Below are 26,279 nucleotides of genomic sequence, written 5' to 3' on the forward strand. Positions count from 1 at the left end.
TACTTAAGGAGTGTCTGGGTAATGTGTTTTTCCAGTACATAGGGATCATGAAATCTGAGTGGAAACTGGAAAATGATATATGCCTCTGATCCTATTCTAAATGTAGGGATTTCTGGAAGGGATTGGGACAGTATCTCTTTGCAATCCAGAAATTTCTTGTTGCTAATAAATCTTAAATATATACACACATGTACACACAATCATATATATATAAATAAAATTTGTAATACATAAAAATACAGTATTTATATTTCATACACATATAAATATATATATATGAATAGATTTTTTTTCTTTATGTGAAAGGTAGGTTCCCATACTCTTGGCTACAGTATCTGGCTTGCCAACTTTGCTTACTTGTAAGAGATCAAAAATGATTAAATAAAAACTTGCCTGAAGTTTGAAACATACTTTGCTGTTGTCACATGCCAACAGTATGTTTTGATTCTTTGTCAGCAAATTTAGTCCTTAAGCAATGCAAATGCCTCAAATAAAATGGTTGTTCAATTAGTCATATCTCTAAGCTACCTCTTCTTACCATAAAATGTAATACTGGTAATAGAATGGACCATATTATAGTTGAGACTTCCGTGTAATAACACTTTCTTTAATTACCCTTTCAATTTAAGTGGTAATAAATGGGATTTAACCTTCTCCCAGACTGCAGGGAATGCAGTACTGTGGATCTAGTATATGCAAATAGAAGCTTCTTTTCATTTATTTCTCTACCACTTACTTTATTACTAGTACCTGCTTACTTGTTGTCAATGGAATGACATCAGGATTTTGATCCTGACCTCAATAGCTTTTTGTTTTATTTTGTTTTGCAAAGGCCTTTGCAAAATAATGTTTAGAGCTCTGTTGATCGATTCCTTCCCAAGTTGTTTCAAGATATTATCCCTACTTCAAGGGTTTATAAAGTGGCTTCAGTGCATCCTCCCACCCGTACTTCAGATTTTCTTCTGATCAAGTCTGTTGTATGTAATCACATCATGCCTGTGTTAAGCAATTACCCAGTGTGCTGGCAAAGAGGTTTTCTGATGGAACTAGTCTGTAAATGGAACTCAAATATGATATTGATAACTTTGGAGATGCTAGAGGAGTGGTTTGCTGAGACAGTGCTACTTGTTTGAGTCATTCTTGGTGCAATGTTGTGAATTTTGCCTTTACTTTCTGCTCAGATTGTGTGCATGCATGAGTAGTTTTTGATTACTGATCTAACTGGGAGCCTTTGGACTTCTGTTACTGTGGCTACTTCAAGTATACTAGGGTATTCCAGCCTGAAATATTCATCAGTGTCCATTTTATGAACCTTGCGCAACAGCACCAAGAAACAATTGCTGCAAGGTGGAATAGCCAGTTGCTATGTAGTACTGTTCTTCAATCTTTTCTTAAATAACGGACTACTGAGCCTTTTGAAAAAAAAAAAGAAAAACTTCATATGTAGCATGGAGAGTGATGGCTTTTGTTTGCTACCTTTTGGCTATTTTTTTTGTTTCCTTTTCATTGTACCTTTGACTACTCTTTCCTAGCCTCAGCATCAGGTAGAGGAAAAGTACTTTAGATCATATCAGAACCTGCAACAAAGCCTCTCCCAGCCTATTTATTCCTTCCCATTCTCTGCTCCCTAGGACTCAGAACACCAGGATCTTCAGAACTGGGCTCCTTGTGTCTGTCCAGTTCTTTGGCAGGACCAGGACCTCCAGCAATACAATTTTGGATCGTGGAAACTCTAGTATCTGCACTGTTACTGTAGCAGTGAAACCTTCCTGCTAGGTGGCTTGTTTACTGTTCATTATTTCATTGATTTGGTTGAGGAGAATTGTTAAAGGGAATAGAAATTATAATCAGACCACCTTTTAGTGTAATTTTATCTTCTGATTCCAGGTGATTGAAGACATTGAGTACCTGAAGTTTGACAAGGGACCTTGGTTGGAACAGGATGATGTTTCTTTCCATCATTTAAGACTTTAGTAAGTATGATGTCTTTGAGTAACATAACGCTATTTAGCATCAGAGCTCTGGGAAAATAATGCTTGCCATTGTAATATGGGTATGATATTTTAGTGCTGCTACTTGATAATTGTTTGGACCAGAGACTCCAGACAAACAGTTCTCATTCCGTTAATGAGTCAAAAGAACTTTATAGTCATTTCCTAAGTACTGTGACTTGTGGTGCTTTTTGGAGGGAGTATTTTTTGCAAGTACTCCTGTTTCTAGACTGTCACAATACACAAAAAGGTAGGTAATTGTAATGTATTGCTATGTTCAAAGTGTTTTTTCTAAAACTAATCTGGTTTCTTACATACTGTACTTTTTTTCTGCCTTTAAATATCTTCCCAGCAGTCAAGAAGCTGGCTGGAGGGAATATAAAGGAAAAAGGAAAAGGACAAATTTGGACAGTTGCTCAAAAAGTGCTTTTTTCCTCCTTTCCCCTAACCTCCAGTATATAAGGAGGTTGTGGAAGCTTTAATTCTAATTTACAGAATGAAATTTTGCAGTTTTGTCATTAATTCTCAATAATAGCAAGGAGAATTGTAAATATTCTTTTGTTTGAGATCCTTATCTACCGTATTGATTCTGAAGTGATAAAATTTGGATGGTAGAGAATGCCTTGCTGGAATAGAATCAAACTTAAATATAATATTTTTTTGCAAGTATTCCATGAATTTTTGTCCTCTAATTCAGCTGTGGAGGGCTACTGGTGGCATTGCATGTTTCTCAAGAGCAGTGCTGAAAAGAGAGGTAACACTCCAGGCTCCAAGAGAAGTGAAGCAAAATACTGACAATTGAGAAGAGCATAGTGCATCACAAACCTACACGTATACTACAGATGAAACATAAGAATGCCACTCTGAAGTCCTGTTGAGCAAGATGTACTCCAGATAATGCCATTTTTAAAATCTTCACTTGTAAAGGTATAAAAAGGTATATCCTTGCACTGAAGTGTGAACTACCCATTTGACTAGGCCCTTGTCATCTTTATAGTATATGTACAAGGAGTAAGATCATTATAGTTATTACTGTTCTAAAACAAAGTTTAAGGATGATACTCTTCTGGTATTAATTTCAGGTAATCTCACAGGTTAAGAGAAAGATGGGATTTTTTTTTTTAATTGAATATTTGCTTGTGAATTTGTCTTTTATTCTAGTGCCTTCCGTCAAAAAAATTGTCACAAAATAAGTTACACCATTTTTTCAAGGATTTATAGCCTTCGGATACTCTTTGCCTTTTACATTTCTGTGCTTTTACTTAAAATGTCTCCTAATATTAAAGATAACAGTGTCCCTTTTCTGTGGCTCTCCTATCAAGAGGTGAAGACAGTTTGCAGAAGAGCAGTGTTGGACTGGATGGCATCTAAGAGAAGCAAGTCATGACTTGAATGACCGTTAACTATCTAATAAAAGGTTCTTCATATAGTAATTATAGAATCTGACAACTTAGACCCTGCAAAACTATCAAAATCTAATTTTCTTTTTCAAAAACAAAATAAGTTTTTTTTTTTTCATATAACTTCACACCTTTACAACATTAAGAAAGAATTATTGTTAATTGTACAATGTAGGAGGAAGTTAAAGGAAAACGTACAATTAAAGAGCAGCATATAAAGATATATGGAAACTGCATCACCGTTGTAGAAGGGAATAAATGCCATCATTAAGGACTTATTTTTTCACTGAACTTGGAGGAGGAGGTTTCCTTTACAAGGCTCTTGTCATTACAGAAAATGCTAAATTATTTCTACAATTGGCAATGTTGCTATGTTACTTATGATGTAACAAACTTCTAATTTAAATACAGTTTGAGTTTTACTGTTCCCACTTGCTTTCAGAAGAGTGTTGTCAAGATAGTGTTTTTATTCAGACATCTGATGAACTCAGTGTTTCAAACATCGTGGTGCTTTGAACCTTCATTTGATGCTGGGATATTAGAGCATCTGTCAAATACATGACTAATGTATTTGACATGTGTCAAATACACGCTGTTTCTTCTGTGCTGTTGTTATTCCCACACCTTGTTCAACTGAAAATAGGAGGCAGTATGTTGGGGCAACTTGGGTAGGTAATAACATCTTAAAACTTTTTACAAAAATGTGTAGGTTATATTCCTTTTTCATGTTAACTCTGGAAGTGTAGGTCAGGTGTGGAGTTCCTGCCTCCACTTATACAACCTTCACTCTTGAGAACAGTTTTAGTGTCAGACAGAGGGCAAATGTATAAGGACTGAACAAATGCTGCAGATAGTCTGCATTGTCTTTGATGCTGGAATTGCATCCCAGAGTGTCAAATGCCAAATTCAGATGCTAGTTCATGAATGTTAAAGCTGACACTTCCTCTGAACCATCTCTTTTTTTTTTTAATTGCTTAAATTGTTTAAGTGTTAATGACAGAGTCTGCAAAGCTTATGTTTTCCATTAACAATATTACAGTTTTTAGCTTTCAGTTATAGGAACCTAGCTGTGCTTAGCTTGAGTACACTTTCAATTTCAGTAAGCAAAGGCATCATTCTGTGCACAAATGCATACTATGTACGCCATATTTTAGCCTGTTCTTGGCATCTCCATTTGCCAAAGTTGATAAGGCTTCCTCATGTTGTACTTATTTTTTCAATGCTCAGAGGAGAAAAGAGTTTGTGATACCTAGGCCTCCATGGGCTTTCAAATGCCTCATACCTGTGATAATTTTGATGTTGGAAAGTTTTCTTGGTATGTTATGTGCTGATGGGCTGTCCTGTTCATATGCTGACACATGCTGCCCTCTTGTGGGTGCTAGACTGTTGATGAGTTCTGTGGCTGAGGTGATTCTGGAATAGAAAACATGATCAGAAAGCATTTGGCTATTTTTCTAGTTATGGTTGCTTGCTTTACTGTCTCCTAGCATTTTGCACAGCCTACTTTTTTTGACTTTGACTTTTTCAGATCTGATGCTACTTGAAAGTCCAGAGAGACAGTGTGTTCTGACCAGGGCACTGCAGTGGGAGGCCGTGAATTCTTACTCCAGTTCCAGTGCTTGTTGCTTGGCAGTGGGCAGGTTTTAGGTTTTGTGGTTTTCTTTCTTCTTTCTTTCTTTCTTTCTTTCTTTTCTTTTTCTTTTTTTTAACCCCTTTCACCTTCAACTTCTAAACAACTTGCTGTTTAAGGGAAGGGGAATGAAGGGCAGATGAGGATAACTTTTTCATTGCTTTTATACAGGGCCTAACACATGGAAACCCTAGCAGTGCCTAGGAGTACTTTGCAAATAATAAGTAAGCTAATCAAACCAGTGAGCCACACCCATGTAAAATCAGTTGCATAACAGCATCTCTCATCTCCCCACCTTGCCCTCTAGTCCTTTCTCCCTTGCCCTAATAAAAGGTAGCATGGCTATGGGATTGAGGCATATCTTGGTAAAAGGTTAAAAACATATATGCATGCATATATTTAAGATGAAGAGCTCTCCTGCAGAATGCTCTACACATCTCTCTCACACCTCCCCAGACCCTCAGTCCAATAAAAATCTTTCTGCTGGGTTTGGCAGCCTGCGTTTGAAATGTCTTGAGGGTTTCCATGTTGCTGCAGCAGTCTCAAGCATGTTTTTATTCATGCACTTCCCAGTAAAATCATGTGCTGTTGTATACATGCATTGCAAAATAAATAATGTTTTGGAACAAAGAACTGCAGTTTTTGTAATGTTGCTAGTATAATATTTACTAGCAGCAGGTGGGGCAGACCTTGAAAATCGTGCATTTCAGGCCCCACTGCTTACTGCATTTGGAATTTTTTGTCAGTCGTGGTTAGATCTGTTATGTCTCTGCAGCTTTTTAAGAATTCACTGTAGCTGAATATGCTTTTTATGGGCAAATCTGGGTTTTTTTCAGCCACCACTGATTTCAGGAAAAAAAGGATAAGTAGCAACATTTATTTTATCTTAACAAAAAGGGATTTATTTCTATCTGAAATAAATGTAGCAGTGAAATAGTGTGCCACTCATACACGTTCAGTTTGGTTCATTAATAAGCATTACTGTGCTATATACCCTACTTAGTAAATCATAGAATGGTAATGTTGGAAGGGGTCTCTGGAGACCATCTAGTCCAACCCTCAGCGTAGCCCATACAGGGATTGAAACCGCCACCTTGGTGTTAGCAGCACCATGCTCTAACCAGCTGAGCTAAACCTGTAAATCCTCCAATGGCATCCCTGGCAGGACATCAGAAATATTTTTTGAAGTTTTTTACAATCTTGTATGAGAAATAACTGTTATGATAATCTCCTAAGATAGTTTAACATTTATTTCAGATTCTGGGAATTGTGACTGGTCCCAGCTGCTTTGCTTTTACTTCTGTTTTACTTCTGTTTTGTTCATTGTGCTCTCATTAACTGAAACTTTGCAAAGAAGCAGCAGTAGAATGAATGAGGAAAACTGACTCTTAAGTTCTGTTCCACAGTCTAATTGAATGCACTTAACGAAAGGAGGAAACATGCAGCTTTGAGTATCTTATTTTGCACTGATTTCGAATAGAAAGACTAGAGTTTATTGTAAGAGGATATCAGTCTCGTTTTTAAGGCTTTTTGTCTTGGAAACTCCAAAATCTCATAATCACCCATTGGAAAACTTCTGGCACAGTTAAAAAGCTCTTCCCAAGCATCCATCTCTTCTCTTGCTTCAATTTCAACAGTTTGTCGTTTCCCCTTTGCAGGGCTTCTTTTATAGATTTGAAGAGTTATTACATCTCCTTGGCATTTTCTTGCAGACCTTCTGCTTTTGCTTGGAATGTGCATTTATTTTCTTGGCAGTTACTTAGTGTTTTTTGTTCATGAAAGGGTTGGTCATGGTTCATCTTAGACATACCATGCTTGTACTGCCTAACCAGACGATGAAACTGTTTCACAGAAGAAAGTTTGTAAGTTATTGCCCTACCTTTCCAAAGGTCTGAAGCAAATGGGGACCAGGCAGGGAAACAGAAATGGAAGGGGCAGCTTACTGTTGTCCTCTGTGCCTGCTGAATGAGCGCAGAAGTAGACGTCAGTATGATATGAGGTGGACACAAGAGTCCTGATTGCTACCTTTCTCACTCGGTTTTATATACCTGTGGCATGAGTCAGAAGCATTTCTCCTTTCTCCCACTCTCACAAGGATGGACAAAACTTCAGTGTTTCACACATGCACACACTCATTTGCTCACTCACACAGGTACGTACCCTACCCAGTGGATGTAAGGAAGCAGACCGCACCAGAAATTGAGGCTCTGTGGCCGAGGTAATAATAGCAAAGGAATGAATGCCATCCACTCGCTCAGATTTTGGCTGGTTATTGCGTTTCAAGTTTGAAGCTGGTTTCAAGATGTGCTAGAAAATGCTCTCAGTTTTCTGGTGTGATCCACCTGCTATTCTCAAGTTGCTTTCATGGATGAGTGTAGAATTTAACTTGGGATGAATTTGTGTTGCTGACTCTAAGTCTTTTAGGGCAATAAATGCTTTTAGGTACAAGTGTGTTTTTTTTTTTTATTATTGTATTGTTCCATTTAAATTTTTGTAAAAATGCCAGCATCAGTCATTGAGAAATCATGATTCGGGCTATGCAAACTGCTTTTTTATTTTTTATTTCCTGTTTGTTTGTTTTCCAAGCAATCTACATCCCATAACTTTCCCACCTTGCACCTGTAGCAGTTATGTTCATAAGACTTTCTAACTTTGATTGTGATAGATACAGAAAGTTGACAACTTAGGAACAGAAGTTTTAGAAAGAATACCTAGCTGTTGTGAGAACTGCAGTAACTTCAGGACAGCTTACAATACTTGTGTGTCGTCAGGTTTTTGCTGGTTCTCTGCAAACACTGTGCATCCTTGTCGTAAACTGCCTTTAAGAGAAACAGAACTTCCTGCTCTGAAAAAGAGGCAAGTATGTATCAGTCCCGATTCTTCATTATCTGCTCACACAGCTTGCCTCTAACTGTATCATAGATGCTTTTGGAAAAGAGATGAGAGCTATCCATCACTGTAACATAATTGCAAGTCTGCCTCCTTGTTCTGTGTTACAACGGGGAAGATCTCTAGCTAATTGGGTTGTGAACAGTTTTGATGATGATAAACTAAAATCTAATATTCCTAAATTATTAGGACCATGTAGTCACGTACATGTTCACAGTTATGTTTGAAATTTCATATAATATGGATAGATAGAACATACTCTGGATAGTTACGTTACTGCACTATAAGTGAGCTGCTTCTAGAAAGCACAGTAAGTGCCAGAAAATACAGAATGGTGGTACTTTTTTTTTTGGGGGGGGGGGGGGGAGGGAGGAGGGGAGAGAGAGAGAGAGAGAACTAAGGAGACTTACAGTGGTTTTGTGAAAGAATTTATAAGAGCAACAGGTTTTCTGTCTCAATCACTAACTATGATAAGCTGTGTAATTGTCCTTTAAAATTGCCATTTAGCATTTGGCTAAGATGCCTGAAAGAATGGATTAATTGCAGACTGCTTGACAGCTGGACTCAGGTTGTATGTGTGCGTGTGCTCAGATAGGTTATATCTGTGTTCTACAGACTTGAAAGGTCCAGAACACCTGCTACTGTTTGGCAGAGGCTGACTATCCCATTACTATGGGACACTGGCGTGGGAAGAAGGGATGGAGGTGTTTATTAACTGATAAATTAATGGGTATTCCACAGTCTGTGCTGTTAAGGCTGAGCTCAGCAAGATACTTAAGGATTGCCTGCAAGTAGTCCTTTTTTAATCAATATTCTTAGCTTGTCTTTCAAAGGGCTTTTCTCTGCTCTCTGAACAATGAAAATGCAGATGAAAGCTCCTTGCTTCACTACTGATGAGGTTAAAGAATGAAGAGTTGATACTTGGATATCTGCTTTCTGGAGGGGATCTGTTTATTTTAGTTCCATTTTAATTAGCAATGGTTGTTAGATCTGATTCTATCTCAGCAGAGCCTTAATAGAAGAGACTTACCATGTGCAAAGGTGCTGTTCACAAAATATGCTGGGATTCAGAAGGAAAAGCATGTGCAATGTCAGACCACTATCTGGGGCAGGCTTTTCCATCCCAGCTCAGCTATTCCCCATTTCTCCTCTGGTGGGAAGTTTGGGAGTGGCACGTGGGAGGCCTGGTGTTAGTGTGTCCTGAAAATGGCTCATTCTGCACAGGGGAGGAAGCTAAGGAGGGCACATTTCCCTTGCTTCCAGCATGTGAATGATGTGGGTTTCGGCAGGTGGATGAACCTCGCTGGATTTGCCATGGTGTGTCATTCCACAGATTTCCAGAGCGTTAAAAAAATTTATGATAGTTTCCCAAACGATTAGAAAATAATATATGTGAAGACAGATAATGTAAAAGTTTGTAGGAAACATCTTTGATGTTCATACTGATCTTGTAAATAGGCCTTTATTCTTATCTTCTCTCCCCTCTCCTTTTACTGGATTCCTGTATTTCATTACTGATTTGGCTGTATCGGGATATTTTGCAGTGTGTGGGTCAGTATATATTAATAAACTAGTTCGTTCATTGAAACCACAGTGCAGTGGAGTAATATCCTCAAGCTTTGTGCATTAGGGAAAAATGTTAATTGTTTAAAGATGATTAACTCTGCCTTTCTCAGTGCATTTGTTTGTTATAGGTGTGTGTAGCTATTTGTAAAGAAGTGCAGTTTCCTGACAACTAATAGCATGATTTGTTTGTGGAGTTCTCTAGTATCAAATTTAGAATGCAGTGCTTGTCCACTGCAAATTGATAACTGATGTATTTTTCCCCAGACATGTATAGGTGGCACTGTTGAGCTGTATCTAATGTCTGTATCCAAAAGGTGGCTTTCTAGCAGTTTCTCAGACATTTCAAATTTGGGATCTTTGTAAGTGCTGTTTCCATGTAGCATGGATTTTTGCTTGGTCCTGGTATCTGTACTCCTCATAGCTGACCTGTCCTAATAGCTGTCACAGCAAGCTTTCTCTGAATTAGTCCCGGCAGGATGCATTTCTATAAATTGTTTGATTTGCCTCAGTGCAAGGTACCTAGGAAGTGCTGATACATTTAGGATGGGAATTTGGGGAGGAAGAGAATTACCAGCTTTAATGCTTGTGAGTGTTCATTTGTGAAAACAGATTGAACAGGAAGTAATTAAGTGAAGTTGATTTAGCAAAATGGAGTGTGGAACTTGCTAAAAGCATTGGCTTTATCTTGCTTATATAGGAAAGCAACAAGCTTAGAACTGCCTTATACAGAAGGTTATTCTCAGCAATGACAGAGTAACCCCAGGGAGGTAAAACCTGTGGGGGAACTTAACACACTACAGTATGAGGAAAAGGACTGTGTGTCTATCATAATTAGAAGAGAGCCAGAGTGTGTGGAAGAATTGTTTAGCAGAGAAGTTGTTCTTCAGTATTTGGGCAAACTCAGGGTGGATGTTGCTCTCTTTTTGGGAAGGATGTGGACTAACTATTCTGTTTTTACTTTTCTTTTTCTTCTTCTTTCCTATTTTCTTTCAGTGTTCAGGATAAGGATGGTGTACTAGATCCTGCAGCCATTCCTCGCTTCATTCCAGAAATAACGATTGGAGGCACGGAATATGATAAAATCTATTATGAATATCGATTGGTAAGTAATTCTGGAAGAGGAGCAGTTGATCCACAGCTGTACAATTGTACCTACAAAGGTGTGAGTATATTCATACCTTTCCTGTGCACTGCCTGGGTGTTACTCTTAGGAATGTGCATCTATGTGCATGAGATTAAGTTCTGGATTTTGCCTAGATCTCCACCTTTTTGAAGTCTGACTTCCACATAAGAGGAATAATGAAGTAAACTGTTTGTTTAGTAGGGTGATTTTCTTTTTTGATCTTTAGAGGTGGACTAAAGGATAAGTGGTTTTCATTTGTATGTGTTTCTTCTGTCCCAGTTAGTCTCTGACCTCTGAAACCTAAAATAATCCTTTCAGTCAAAGAAGAAAATTGGAAACCCATGGAGACTTCTAAAAAGAAGGTTGCTTATAAAACACTTCAGGAGGGGATGTTTTTCTGAAGTAGGCTGAGGAGATAGCATTAGATTGGTTCTCAAAAGTGTTGTTGCTTTAAATAGTGTGTTTCTGTTAGTGGGCACACATCCAAAGCCTGTTGTGGCCCAGCACTTTCTTACACCTCATGCAGGCTCCCACACAATGTTTTAATTAGCTGCTTGCCTTTCTGGTTCTCGAGACAGTGGCTTAAAATTGACTAAGTCCTTTAGTCTTATCAGTTGTTATTTGGCTGACATGGGATCCTGTCACACCATGCAGTGTTTTTCTAAGGCCCAGGTACTGTAGATTTTCATTAGAGAAATTGTGGAACTGATGCCAATTATTATTGCATGGACGAGCTGAAATTACAAGGGATGTAAAAGATTTCTGTTGAAATCTTCTCTGCCACTGCATTTGTTTAAGCAATCACTGAAGATGAAAGAATGTATGTGGAAATTGTTACAAACCATGATTCACATAGGGAAAACACTATTTTTCTGGTTCTGTTGGTGCATAGTCTATTAATAGAATTAAAATGTAAGGTGTAGTTTTGTGGACTTGTTTGGAAACTCTGAACTAGCAAATGCTTTCTTGAATAGTTAGTTCAGAATTTCCTGTAAATATTCAGCATAATATATTCCTCTTCAGCTAGCTGTGCAATGCAGAAACTCTCCAAGTTCATGTTGTTCTGCCTCATTTGAGTTGTGTAAGCTTAGCTAAAGCTAAGAGTTAAAGCAGCAGAAAGCTTGTCAATATTCCTTGAGTTTGTCTAATGGCTTTGAAAACTCCTTGGTTCATTTGAGAAATTGCTACCAGAATTTAATGCTTCTTGCTATCACAGTTTCAAATCTAAACTTCAAGCTCAGACTAAGATGTTTGGAGTCCTTCCCTCCAAAAGACTTGTTCGTGCAGCACGTATTTCAGAATGATCTGCTGTATGACTTGTCATCAGCGTGTAATGTCCATCTGTACTGACTGCCTTTCTTCCCGAAGATGATAGGCCTTTTTGGTTGAAATGTCACTTTGCAGTGGAGCAGGGAATTATTGAGGCTGCCTGACACACAGCTAGATGTGACCTCAGTGCTGTGTGCTGGGAACCAGGGGTACTAGTTCTGAAAGCCTTTTCTTCTCTGACTGTACAACAGCACATTCCTCTTTGTGTTGGCAAGAAACTGAGAATGCCCTGGATCATATGCAAGCTAGCTGGCTTCCAGGAAAAATTGTGACTTGACTTACAGACATAGGAGAGGGTTGCTTAGCCATAGGAATCTGAATACCTGGGAAGGGAAACAATGATCATAGGTTACTCAGTTTGGTGCCAGTTAGCTGACAGCAGAAGCTGAGCATTATCAGTGCAAAAAACCTACTTTGCGAAAATACCATCTCCTTTCTGCAGGCTTGTATCATTCAGGAAAATACTATGCAAAGTGTTAATGTCTTTTGGAGTAAGAAGAGATCATGTGCATTTCATGAAGGGATCTGTTAAATTGAGACAATACTAGCTAAATTGCTTTTTCTCTTTTCTGAATGCTTAAGCACTTGTAATCCTTCAGGTGTCTCATGGAGCCATTATTCAGAAGGTATTTTTCCTAGTTGATCTGCCTGTTCTCCTCTTTTTTGTCATCTTCCTGTGAATGCAGTGACCTAGCAATTCTATCTTTTCTCATTTCTTTATTTTTGTTACTTGAAAGCAATCTGTTACTGAATAGCTTCTGTTCAGCCTTTCCCTGCTTCTTGGAGTTGAGTACCAGGGAACCATCTCCTGAAGTCAGTCATTTCTTCCTGTACTATGGAGCAATGCTGTGGGAGAAGTGGTTGTCATGGGATAGGTAAGAATTTTTCTACTCATGAGAGGGATGCATGGCCCCGTGCATGGTGGTCTCTGCCATGTGTGTAAAATTCCACAGGGTTGGATCATAGCCTGAAACTAAAATGAATATTCTCTCTTTAGCCTTTGTTGTCAGTGTTTGCCCACAGCCCATTTGAGATGTTCAGAAGATTTAGTTGCACTGAGACACTGAGCAGCCTGTGATGCCTTTGCTTATTCAGTCCTGGCCTCTGGAAGGATTGTCAGGAAGTCTGTTCAGGGTTGTGCTCAGTGCAAAAGATGCTGATTTTTCCTACCTCTCATAAGCTGCTAAAGAAAAGAAAGCTACTAGAAAAGAAAGCACGAAAGCAGCCCCATGTACCTTTGTATGTTCTAAGAATTAGATTTGTTGTATTAAGATCTTCATTTTAAGAAGATCAGATCAGATGATCAGAGGGCTGGAGCATCTGCCCTATGAGGAACGGCTGCGAGACCTGGGCCTCTTTAGCCTGGGCAAGAGAAGACTGAGGGGGGACCTTATCAATGTGTATAAGTATCTGTAGAGAGGGTGTCAAGGTGACAGGGACAAACTCTTTTCAGTTGTCCCGTGTGACAGAACAAGAGGCAATGGGCAGAAATTGAACCACAGGAAGTTCTGCCTGAACATGAGGGGGAATTTCTTCCCTGTGAGAGTGACAGAGCACTGGAACAGGATGCCCAGAGAGGCTGTGGAGTCTCCTTCTCTGGAGATATTCAAGGCCCGCCTGGCTGTAACCCTGTCTAACATGCTGCAGGTGACCCTGCTTGAGCAGGGAGGTTGGATTGGATGATCTCCAGAGGTATCTTCCAACCTTACTGATTCTATGATTTTTCCCTCAGTTTTGTTTAGCAAATGACAGTGTGGTGGCTTATATTCAGAGGTAATATAGTATGAGACCAATATAAGATCAACTACTGCAAGCAGAAAAAGTAGCTGATCTTTTAGACATACAGATCTTTATTGTGAGGTTGCTTGGTCTAATGAGGGAGGATTTCAGCCCTTAAAACCTTGCCTTGTTGATGTCTTATGCACAGGCAGTTACAGCTATACTTCTGCTCTTGCATTTGAAGGCAGATAAAGATTTTAGGCTCACATGACTTGAAATTAAAAACTTAATTATGCTATAATTACAAAACTTCCACATTTCTGAGTGGAAAATGCGTGCTTTTAAAGTTAGTAAAATAAAATTTACCAAATAAATTCAATGGTTTTTGTAGGAGAATTTTTTTTTCCTTCAGCAATCCTGTAACTAATCATAAATCCTTGATCAAACAAATGGACAGCTAACTCCTGTTATTTTCAGAGTTGCATGCAAACAATGCACGCTGCCTAATACTACTGTTGCCCCTATAGTTTTCATGGGTTCTCAAATCCCAGGCAGAAGCTGTTTTTTGTTCAAGGATTTCATTAGTCACAAACAACTAGGGAGGAGGAGGAGGAAACACTTTTCACTGAACAAGGTACATTCATCTCTCTTTAGAATCATGAGGTAGCCACATAGTGTTGGGTTTCATAAAATTACCTTTCTTGTGTCTATCAGGTTTTTGTGTGAGTCAGGTTCTGTAGATCACTGAAAGATAAGCATGTTCATTCTTAAATGAAGTAACATTATTTTAGGAACTGTCAGACTAGTAAAGATTAGTAAAGATTGGAGTACTCTTTTTTTTTTCTTTTTTAATAACTGCTATCTCTTTGCTTTCTTCCAGCCACACACAGTCCCAGCAGATGATGCTCCAAATTCTTTGTGTTCCCTGTGAAGCTGGAGCTCTTAGACAGATGTGTTTGCAGAGAAAAAGAAAACAAATGGTTCTGTTTATGGAATCAGTGTACTTAAATAATGTACTCACGCACTTCACACTCCCAAATGAGGTTGGAGGTTGGCAAGTTCTGACTGAATCTCCTAGGGAGGGTGAAATAAGAATTTTTTTTACATGCATACTCTTTTATGCATACGTAAAAATACAGCTTTCTGAGATTCTCATTCTAATCATCACTTACCTCTTTACCTCTGAAAACTGAGCTGGAGAACTTTGGAATAGCTGAATTAGCTGAATAGTTGAAATGTTAGCACCTCTCACTGCAGATAAAAAGGAAATGATCAGCATTTCTTTTACACAAACTTTGTTTATTTAAAAAAAAAACCATAAATCAGTGGACTGCTTATCACAAGGTCTGCTAGAGTCTGAAGTCCAGTGCTTGCTGGTGTTTGGTAGAGTGGAGAATCTTTTTAGGTGTATTAGTCACTTGGGATTTCTCTGAAGTACCTCTCTGAGCTAAAACTATGCAACTCAGCCATACTCAGGTCCCTAATTGCTCCAAGATACACTGTCATTCTGACAGATAGAAGCAAAACCTTTAAAACTAAGTCACTTTTTTCATGTTACAAATTCTAGCAGAAAGCTAGAATTAACTAGAAAAGCTAGAATGTTACTGCACTCACTAAGATCCTGGTTTGTGTAATTGATTTCCTTTGTTTCTCCAGTGGCTAGCCACAACATCTTTAAACAGAAGTCTAAGAGATCTTGTAGTAGGAGAGGGCTATTTTTATGTTACGTTAAACATTGCAACCTGCATTTTGTGATCTAGGGTTTGTTTTTTGCTTTTTGTTTCCACTACCCTTTCTCCTGAGGATAAGACTGAGCAGTTGGAGTATTCTCTTTTTAGTTTGGTGGGGTTCTTTAAGCTGGTGTGTATACTAAAGAAAGTGAACAAATGTTTGGCACACAGATCTTTCTTCAGACAAGAAAGGCCTATGCACCTAGGAGTTTCTTTCGTACCAGAGCAAAATTTGTACAGTGAGAAAAAAAGAAAGTCAAGGATGTGTACCTTACCCTTGAAGCAGAATGTTTGTGAGGATTTCTTTGAAGAATTTATTCCATGCTCTTGAACTACCTTCAGAGAAGCTTTCTATTGTAGTGAGTTCCAGTGAGTGAATTTGCCTGTGTAAAGCTTCCTTAGATCAGTTTTGATTGTCATCTTTCAATCTTAAGTATTGTCTTGCTCTTGTATTGACATAGTGAATGACCTGCTTCTCTTCCTTTCTCTATCCACTTACTATTTTTCCCACCATAGTGCTTTTGGCAGATCATTGGACACTGGCTGTCAATCCTTTCAACTTCCATCCCTGTGTTCCTTTCTAAGCCCTTGATCATTCTCTTTGTCCTCCTCTAAAACATCTGATTGTGCAGTGTCCCTTTCTAAGGTAAGGTAAAGTCTGCAGTCATGCATATTCATCATTTGAGCAAATCAGAGGCGGCTTTGGGAGTAACATTGGTTCTGTGTCTTCCATCCCTATCCTTTACTCATCTAAACATTATATTTGTGTTGTCAGTATAGTTGCACATTAAACAAAGGTTCAGATTTTTCTGCTAAACATTTATTTAACTAATCAAAAATTCAAATAAATATTCTGCTGAAAGCTAGAGAGAACTCTCACTTTCCTTTTTGCACTCTCCTCTCTTAGTGGGAGGTTATTCTTGAAACACAGGTGCTGATAATGAAGCAAAGAAAGCTTGAACCAGTAAGAGTTGGCTACCTCTAGGAAAAGCAAAGCTGCCTCCCTTTCTTGTGCTGGCTCTGATAACTGCGTGCCTCTGGCAAGTCCATTCAGCAGCAACTGATTTTTTTTCTTTTCTTTTTTTTTTTTTTTTTTTTTTTTTTTTTTCCTTCATGGACTAGTCTTATGCCAAATTGAATGGGCTTGCTGAGGGGTTAGATGAATGCTGGAGCCATAGAAGTGAAGTATCAGGAATATGTAGCCAGAAGTGGGATGGCTGCCTTTCAACAGCAGCTGCATCAGCACAGCTGCCTGATCAGCTGCATCTTCATATCCCTCTCATCTTCCTTCTCCCTTTTGGCCTAGTGACCTGGAACAGAGTGGTTGGCAGTTCCTTGGAGGCTTGTGTGTAACAGCAAATGGAGAAAAGGTAACAGGTTGGAGGAGAGAAGAGTTCAAGGCTTTTCCCCCAGGCTCTTTGTTTCCACCTTTTTTCCATAAGCAGTTAAGGATGCAATCTTAAGGGGAAATTCCTGGAGTGTGAAATGTCTCGAGTTAGTTATATCAGTAGTTTCAGGAAAACAGTTGTATCACGGTGAGCTGTTGAATGACAGGAAGATAAAACATCTCAGGAAACAGCTGTGGGCCTATGACATTTGTCAACTACCAACCTCAAAACACCCAAAATAAGGGTATTGTAAGATCATGTGTTTATACTGTGAAAGTTATAACTAGTCCAATAAGCAGAACATTAAGAGAAAACTTTCTGCAGATTTGACATAGACTGAGACATCCTGGTCGATCTGGTGGCAAGGGGCTGATGATGGCTTACATGGTAAATGAGAGGTTAGGAAGATCTTTAGCCTTTCCAACTCTTCTTTGGATATAGAGCACTCTTGGCTTAGAGGATAATCCCCCTTTTAAAGTGTTACGAACTACAGAGGAAATCCTTTAGGTTCTAGGAACCTGGGTGAACAACGAGGAGCATTTTGGTCAAAATAATGCATTGAGTTTTAACATAGTAATAACTTGTGGGGTAGTTAGTAAATGTTTTAGCCTTTGGCTCATTGCAGCAGCATTTTTATACACACGCAGACATATATATATATACATGTGTATGTATGTATATATAGAAATACACACATGTACATATATATGCACATGGAATTGCCTCAGTACATAAAAGTAGAATTTGATCAAATGGTTTTCTAGAAGCTTGCATGTTTTCTTGCAGCCAAATTGAATCATGAATCATCTTCAGTGGTATCCTTACCTTTTCTGATGTAAAGAGATTAAACACTGTTAAGACTTCTCTTTTTCTTCCTGATTCTGATTGTGTCAAAGATGGCTGCTGTGGTAACATGATCCAGTGTTTCTCTCTTCTGACATTTTTCCTTGTCCTGCTGAAGTTTTTATTTTTGAGAATCGGTCTCTCATTCATTTATTTTTTAATGAAGATGTTTGACAGCTCTAATGCATTGTCTGCTTGGATCCAGGAAGGAATGAAAACAGACCACAATAAATGAAGAAAGACTCTACTTATTTTTTAAATCTCTTCAAAAATATTTTTAGTGTTTTCTAAACTAATAATAAGATGTTGCCGTCACTTTTTGTAATTGACTAGTACATATAAACATGTAAAAGTAATAAACATGTAAAAGTAGCTAAATGCATGGAAAACTAAAAGAACCTGAAAAATAACTAAAACCTAGGAATGATGAAGTTTTTCCTGAAGGTTACCTGGAAAGGGGTGGAAATAGGTGTGTGATCTGCTTCTCTCCACTTCTTCATCCTTCTCTACTTCTGCCTTTCTTCTGTGCACAGAGGGAGCATGAGAGGTTTGTACAGCACCTCTTCTGCTTTAGAAATGTGTAACTTCTCCATCCTTTTCTTTTTCTTTCCCTTGAAAGACTTTATGGGCAACCAGCAGGGGAATCCATGCCATATATGGGGAAAAAAATAAACAGGACTTTAAAGACCTTGGGGCAATCTCAAATCTCAGTCTTGTTAGTTGTATCTGTTTTGTTCTAGACAATAAAAAATGCTATCCCAGGCACTGGGTGCCCGTGTAAAGCAAAAAGACATAAATTCCTACTGGAATTAAAATAATCCATTGAGCCTTATGAAAAAAAGAACTTTTTTTTTGTGGGAGCACATCCTTCCTCTCCAAAACCCTTCTCAATCCTATGCCCAGATAGGGATGTGATCCTCAAGGTAGAAATATGTTAAATTAAAAAACTAAGAAATATCTAGGAAGAAATACCTTTTCTTAATGATTAAACAGGGTGGAGACAGAAATCAGAAGTGAACTACTTCCTCTCCACTGCTCTGCATGTCCCAGGAGACTTTTAACAAAAGCACAGAAGACAATTTGATTTTGGTATCTTATATTGAAAAACATACTCTAGAGCAGGACGAGGTTTTATAAAATCTGTAAGATTGCTAAGAAAAAGCAAAGTATATTTTATTCTGTCAGTATGTGGAATAGTCACTAGGGCAAGCTGGTATTGTGGAGGAAAGCGCCAACAAAATATTTAGTTAAACTGTGTTGCTTACTTATTCTTGGTTGTCTTGCAAAAGCAGGAGTAGAATTATGTTTTAGTTTGTTTATGGTGCTTGTAGTTGTTCAAATCATGATTCATAAATTAATTTCCGATCAAACGTAATTATGGAAATAAAAATACTTCAGCTTAAACCTCCCTCACGTCCCTTTTCGAAAGGTTTCCACTGCCTTTTTTTTTTTTTTTTTTTTTTTTTTGCGGCAAATTGTAATTGTTTTAGCCTCTAATTCAGTAAAGTTTTTGAGTATTCTAGTATCAGTTTGGTATTTCTTACTTGGATGGATGTTAAGTTCATTAAGAATTTTGTTTGAGTAAAGAATGGCAGAAATAGAGCTATAAATGAACATCCATCTGTGTAACTTGTTTGAAAACCAACGCATATACACCTTGAATGTGTGTGTGTTTAGAAGGAAATATCACCTTCCTCCCTCTTTGTTTTTTTTTTTGTTTTGTTTTGTTTCTCCTGTTGTTTAGTTATTTATATTCCAGAGCATTTCCAGAATATAACTAATATATGAAGTTGCATGTTGTTAGAGTTTCTTAGCTGTTGCCACACAGCAAAAAAATTAACATTGACAGTAAATTTATGGAAATTAAGATTTCTGCAGGAAACAGCAGTAGTCTTCACTAATAGTGGTGGTAGTAGGTGTTATTATACTTATTTTAAATAGTCAGTTAAAGAAAGAATTTGTGTATTGATGAATGAGTCCATGCTTTGCAGAGTAATGTCTCTGTTCTTAAGAGCTCTTGGATCAGCACTGCTCAAAATATGCTATTTATAGATCTAGATTAGCTGTTCAGTGCAGCCTTAGTGGAAATTAACACAGGAATTGAAGGAAAAATTTTTTTGCTCCAGAAATGTTGGAAAGTAAGACAGACTCTAAACTCTGACAGGTGTAGACCTTTTCAGATTGTTAGAATTCTCCAAAGCTCTACTTATTCAAGTCTGGTTTGAAATCATTTTAAGGAGCTATGGAATGCAGCTGCAGCGTATCGCAAACGGCTAACGCAGTTTGTTGCTAGCCTGCAGCATATACCATTTTGCAGGGCTTTTTATCTTGTTCTTAAATTAACTGATGGTATGATCTTGTTTTCATCTTTTACCAATGTGCTCTTAAAGTAAAGCAGTTCTACTTTTGCTGAGTAAAACTAATTTTATTAGTGTCATTCTTTGTGAGGTCATTTTCATAGCATGTTTCTTGATTAGTTATTGCTGCCAACTTTACATTCTGTGCAGTGTAACACGGACAGCAGATTGAGATTCCATTCTCAGTCTCATCTGTTTCCATGGAGTGGGAAAATCTGTTCCTGAACAGCATCTCTGCAGGAGCTCACATTTACCTCCTGCTGCAGGGATAAGGGTGACCAGCTGGGTCTGCTTAGTTGAATCTCTGTTGCTTTCTACTTGACCAGTTCTGCCTCAGTTGTAAGCCCCTGTGGGCAGAGACTTAATTCTGCCTTGCAAAGCATGTGTCTTCTAGATTGCTGCAGTGATAATGTGACTTCTCTTTCTTTTCATGGGAAAGATGGTTCAGCTTTTGTGTAATCATCAACTGCATTCATTCACTGTTACTTGGTATTGGAAAAACCTGTTGGTATGCTCCTTAGGTGTGTCTGTTTTGGCCAATGATAGTGAAGGACCTAAGAGGGTTTGAAGGGATTTATTTGAGCCACGGTTTGACCCTGTATGCTTACTACCTCTGCTCCCCAGTGGAAAGATGTGTTGTGGTTAGTAATTAATCAAGCATCATAAGATGCTTTATTATTGTTATTAACATGGCCATTAAGCTGCACCTTTTCTTTGGTCTTACTCAAGTCTGATTTAAAGTTAACAAGCATGGAGCAGTCCTGTGAATGTGCAAACCACTTGCAATGATGTGGCCTTGCTGACTTTCATTACAATTTGGATTGGGGAATGTGCTCAAATGCAGAAGTCTTATGGAAAAAACAAATTTCTTCCCACCAGTCTCCCCTTGAGACTCTCCAAACTGTTAGTGTCAGCAGTATCCTTCCCCAAGGAGTTTCTTATGCCATTATTTATGGCCTGAAGAACAAGCTGTTTTTGTTTGTTTCTATCTTGCTTCTTTTGGCTTCATTTGATGTCACCTAGATCTTGTACAGCAAGACAGTGAACATTTAGTGCCTGTGTTCTCCCAGCTACTTGAAACTTAGCTAGACCTTTGTACTGTCTTCCTTCAATCATTTCTTTTCCAGACTGAACAGTTCACCTCTTCTGGCTACAGTACTGGCAGTCTCAATGCTAGCCATTTGTTCCTCTCTCTTTCCTTGTGCAGGTTTAGCAGCCATGGGAAAGAGGCTGGGAACTTAAACTGGGTCAAAACCAAGGGTGAATTTTGTGGTGCTATTTTAATTATTTATTGTCACCATCCTACCATACACCCTGCTTCCCTAAATCTTCCCTTGCACTCCCACCACTTGCTACGCAGCTGTCTGTGTGTTTGGCTGACTGAGCTCACTGAGTCACAGAAAACTATTCCAGCCAAAAGGACTAAATAGCTTTCCCTGGGCAAGGGAGTTGATTAAGCTGATGGAACAATCCAGAATACTGCAGAAGTGGTTTGGATTGCACAGCTGGGAGATGAGAGAATTGGTACTGTAGGACCTTTCCTTTTTGTTGGCATCAAGCTGTTCAGTCCATTCAGCCACGTCATGCACCAGCACTGTAATGCTTTTTATTTGACTGTTTTAATCCAGATTAGTTCTCCAGTCAGGCTCTTCAGTCAGCTGAGCAAACGCTTGTTCTGGCAGAAGATGGGTTTATGAGGAGGTAGAAGAGAGGCAGAGGACCACAAGAACAGGAATGACACCTTTTTGGTCAGAAAAATCACTTGTCCAAGTAGATAGAAGCAGATCTTCTGTCTGAAAACAGAACAGAAGCAGAATCTAGAGGCTTTTTCTTTTGGGGCCCATATTCTGAGACTCATAAAACAACAGAGTTGTGAAGTATCACAGATGTCTAAACCCTTCGAATGCTCCCCTAGAAGGAATGTCATTGTAAGCAATCTTTTGGGGAACATAGAGCAAGCAGAGATTTAAGCATGTGGCATGCTTTTATTTTGGGGGAGGTGATGTTTTGTGCATTACATCTTACATTATTTTTCCAAATGTTCCATATATGCTAAAAGAATAACTTCATCCCCTCTGGAATGCATTCACCTTGTTGTATACCTCTCATGACAGTTTAGCAAATGTGAGCTTACTTGTACTAGATCTAGCTGTTGCAGAGAACCTAAGTTTACATGGTTCTGCTTGCTAGGTAGCATGAGATTTGTTTACAGTGCCTTCCTTTTTGAATTTTTTGGCTATTTTGAAAGCTTGCCTATAACATATGCTGAAACTCAAGTACTTTTGCCAAGGCCCACTGTGAATGACTGAGTATGGATGAATGCTTATTATAAAAATTTCTTTGATGTGCTGCATGTCTTTAACCAAAGACACGTGGGAAATTTGTTTTGGACAATGAATTTGGATTCTATTGGGATTGATATTATGTCTTTTAAAGAGGAAAGGTTTACCCAGAAATGAAACTGTAAACTCCTGCATTTTGCCAGAGAGCTCCTGTTGCTTTAATAATGTAGTTATCTGGGAAGTCTCTTGAAGTATCAAAGGGACAATTATGTGCTGCCTGGAGAAGACCAGGAAAGGCTGCTTTTGTCCTAGAATTAATGGATACAAGCTGGTCACAGCAGGTTTGATGTCTTCCCTAGCCCACTGCTGTAAATTTATATGGCAGAGATAATGTAATCATTTATTTTCATCTCACATCTCTTTGCTCAGCAGGAGTAATTCTTAACAGGACTGCATGATTTCTTCTGATATTTAGATAAGACATTAAAGACAACTTTAAATGAAAAACCTTAGAAAAACTGATCAAGAATGACTTGTAATGGCTTCTGACAAGGTGGGATAGTGCATGTGTTATGAAAGAGGCAGAAATCTTTTGTTGGCTTGATATTTTATGGAAAGAAATGTCTGATTTTCTGTTCTTAATTAAAAAAAAATAAAATAAAATTAAAAAAAAAAAAAAGAGAGAGGAGGAAAAATCCCAAGCTTCTTCCTAGAGCAAATAGCTATTTCTGTGGCCTAAGTATAGATTACATGAAGAGCTTGTCATGCTTATTTTCACAGGAGCAGCTCTTTTAAAACAGGATGCTTTCACAGTTTTTTGAAAAGGCTAGGTTGGGGTCCTGTGTGGAGCAAGTGTTTGTTTCTGTGCAGATGCATAGTGATCTGAGTTTAATTATTTGTAGTGATTTTAATTATTTGCAATAATTCGTCAACTAATGGCTTATTTTTTTTAAAAAGAGTTTTATAATAACATCTTTGCTTAATAGCAAATATTAATAGCATTTTGCTAATTATTATTATGCTACTAATATTAATAGCATTTTACTTTATGATTTTCTCACAAAGTTCATTTGCTTTTTTGATGGTGATTTGCTTTTTGATGCCAGTTTATATATATCACAGATAGATATTGTCTTTTTGTCTCATTTGCTTATACAGATAAGAACGAGGATATTTCTTGAGATAGGACCCTAAACTTTCTGGCAGTTTAGGTTGTTGTGAGTACTTTCTGAAGAGGAAAAGATTGAAATGCGTCTACATCTGTTTCCTCCTTAAGATCACTCAATGTAGAGTAATTGTCAAAAGTATCTATTTTATGTTCTGATTCTGTAGCTTGGAGATTTTATTCACATGACTTTGCTATCCAGTGGGTGCAGAGTGTGATATATGTTTGTTCAAGCTGAAGTTACATTGAAATTTTGTGTTGTTTCTGTTAAACAAGTTGGTAAGATGATTTTGATGACAGCATTGTTGGCAAACTTGTGGTGAGACAGTCTTCTGTCATGTAAGAGTGTTTTTGTTGACCTGATACAGTGGGTTTCTCCTGGAGGAACACTTTCTTAGCCTGCAGAGAGAGCATGTAGGCTGTGTAAGGAGTGTTTGCTATTTTAACTGGCCTGACAGACGATTTCTTGTAGTCCTCCATGCTGTGTCTGTAATCATTAATCATTTAAAGTGGCTGCTACTTATCCAGCCTCTTTCCCCAAATCTTTAAAGACAGAATGGCTTTGCAATTGACTGTTTGTGTCTATAATGCAACCTTAAGTGGTGTTTTTGTGGTGTAGCTTCACACAGCAGCAGGCTGAGAGGGCCAGGCATGACTTTCTGTTTCTATGCATGGCTGCGAGGCTATGCACATCCCTTTCCTTCTGAACTCTCCTGCAGGGCATTGTTTGAGAGATATCTGTGAAGCTGGCTGCCTAGGTGAACTACCAAAAAAGGGATCATGTGCTTCAGTCTTTTTGCTTTCTCTGGTGAGCATGCAGACCCTTCAGCTTTTCTAATATAACTGCTATCCCTTTCCTAGTGCTCCAGTCCATGCATCCTTTCCCTCTGCAGCCTATTCCTTGGTTTCCTAGACTTAAACTGTTCCTTGCATGATCCTGTTGTTTTTTCAGAGAAACATGTCTCTCTAAACCAGCCCCAACTTTGACGCCCTGTTGGAAGGTTCTTGCTGGAAAGGCCTCTGTTGCAGAGGTTCCTAGTCCTGCACTGCCCTGTGCATGGCAGTATGTATCTGCCAGTCTGCATTGTAAGAGCTGGAACTTCTTGTAGCATCACAGTGTTTCCCTGAGCCCTGATTTGGGGACAACTGATCCAGAAAAGTCAGTTAGGCTAGCCACCATGTCTGTGAGCTGCTTAGGCAGAGGTTAACTCACTAGAGCATTAAGGATCTGTGCAGAAGAATTACTACTTAAAAGGTCAGTGAGGTTTGGAGGTAGCAAGTGAGGGCTGAGGCTTAACTCTCAGGATAACTATGAAATTTGGGTAGGGGGAGTTAAAGAATTTTGTTTTTTCCAGCAAATAGTGGTTTCTGGCTTTGCTTATGAAGTCAGACAGATACTGCTTTCTGCATTAATAAAGTTAAGTTCTGCTCTTGAAAGCTAAATATGCAATTTCATTTGAATGGTTTAATTTAATGTAATTAACTCAATATTTCATGCATGAAATATTTCATGTGTTCAATAACATGTGCCTATTTTGGCATGAGATTCTACTAGCTGATTCCATTCTTCTACTGCATGCTATGGTTAAATCTCTTAGGGAGTATTTCTTACTAGAAGGTGGGACAAGGGAATATAATAGAAGACCTGGGTGAATCTAGATGTAATATGCTGTTGTGTTGGTGAGATATTGGCCTAGTATTTAAATAGTACAGTATAGTATATTTTGTGAGATTTTCTACCAGCTACACAATTCAAGTTTTTTTCCAAAGAGGACTGAATTTTCTGTAAGTGCTAATCTTTAGTCTATAGAGACAATCTAAAAGTTCAGTAAACAGTGAAAAGAAAAATGTCTCTGACTGAACTTTCTGCTTTCTCTAGCTTCCTGGTCGCAATTTTAGGAAAGGCTACAATGCTGATGTTGGTGACAAGTGGATCTGGCTGAAATGAAATCTGCCTTGCTTTGAAGCCCTAACAGTCATCGACAACAGAACTTGAGTGAAGAAGAAGCTGAGTTCAGTGTGCCTGCTCTGCATCAATTCTGTATAGCATGGGAAAAATACTGGGTAATTCATTTTCCAGCTACAGAATAAAAGAGTAGACTCAAAGAAAGCAAATCTCTTTATTCTGGCTTATTGCTCCCTGATGAATTCAGGGTGCTCTTTATTTGAATGTTAGGTAGTATATGTATAATAGGTGATCTGGTATTGCAGGGGCAGACTTAAAATCAATGTTGAACTTTCTCTTCATCAAGATTGTAACATATAATATCACACCGTATTGTTGTTGTTCTATTAAATCAAGAGAGATTAAACCTGCATCCTTCTGTCTCTTACAAAGTTAATTTCTTGCTCTGTGATGCATAGTGTTTTCTTAGTTTTGTTAGAAGAATGCACCTGCTTAAAAAAGATGTATTTGCTTGTTCTCAAAGTCTCTTAGTGGACATTGGTATCAAAGCAAGCAAGCATAAAGAAAAGTTCATTGAGAGAAGGAAATAAGTGTGAGCTCAATTTAAGCAGCAAAATAGCAGTGCTTTAAAGTAAACACTTTATAATAATTGCCAGCGGTTGTACTCATAATTTATTCCTCTGAAAGGAAGCCATAGATCAAAATATTTGTTGGGCATAACAAAGTAAAAGTAATTATTATTTTTGCAAGTCTCTGAAAATCCAGGTTAGAGTGTTTTTTAAAGAAATGATTCATTTGGTATTAGTTAGTCATACAGATGAAGCACCTTGGCTTTGGTTCAAGCAATGCTGTCCAGATTTAGTCTGCAGTAATTCTGCATTTCCGGCAAGGGGCTAAATACTTCAATCACTGAATAAAAGTGTTGCCAGGCATTCCAGTATTCAGAGCAATACTTTTGAAT

General features: G+C 38.2%; 1 protein-coding gene across 1 annotated transcript in view; it reads left to right on the forward strand.

Annotated features, from left to right (window-relative positions):
• NDUFA10 (NADH:ubiquinone oxidoreductase subunit A10) overlaps window positions 1–25,730 on the forward strand; it is a 43,204-nt gene extending 17,474 nt beyond the window's left edge. Inside the window, exons 8-10 of the mRNA XM_062578548.1 lie at window positions 1,888–1,973; window positions 10,470–10,578; window positions 25,292–25,730. Of these exons, the coding sequence (XP_062434532.1) occupies window positions 1,888–1,973; window positions 10,470–10,578; window positions 25,292–25,360 (264 nt within the window). The 3' untranslated portion in view covers window positions 25,361–25,730. The remainder of the gene's footprint in view (window positions 1–1,887; window positions 1,974–10,469; window positions 10,579–25,291) is intronic.
• The last annotated feature ends 549 nt before the right edge of the window (window positions 25,731–26,279 follow it).

This window comes from Rhea pennata, chromosome 6 (genome assembly GCF_028389875.1).
Source record: "Rhea pennata isolate bPtePen1 chromosome 6, bPtePen1.pri, whole genome shotgun sequence".
Classification (NCBI taxonomy): Eukaryota; Metazoa; Chordata; class Aves; order Rheiformes; family Rheidae; genus Rhea; species Rhea pennata.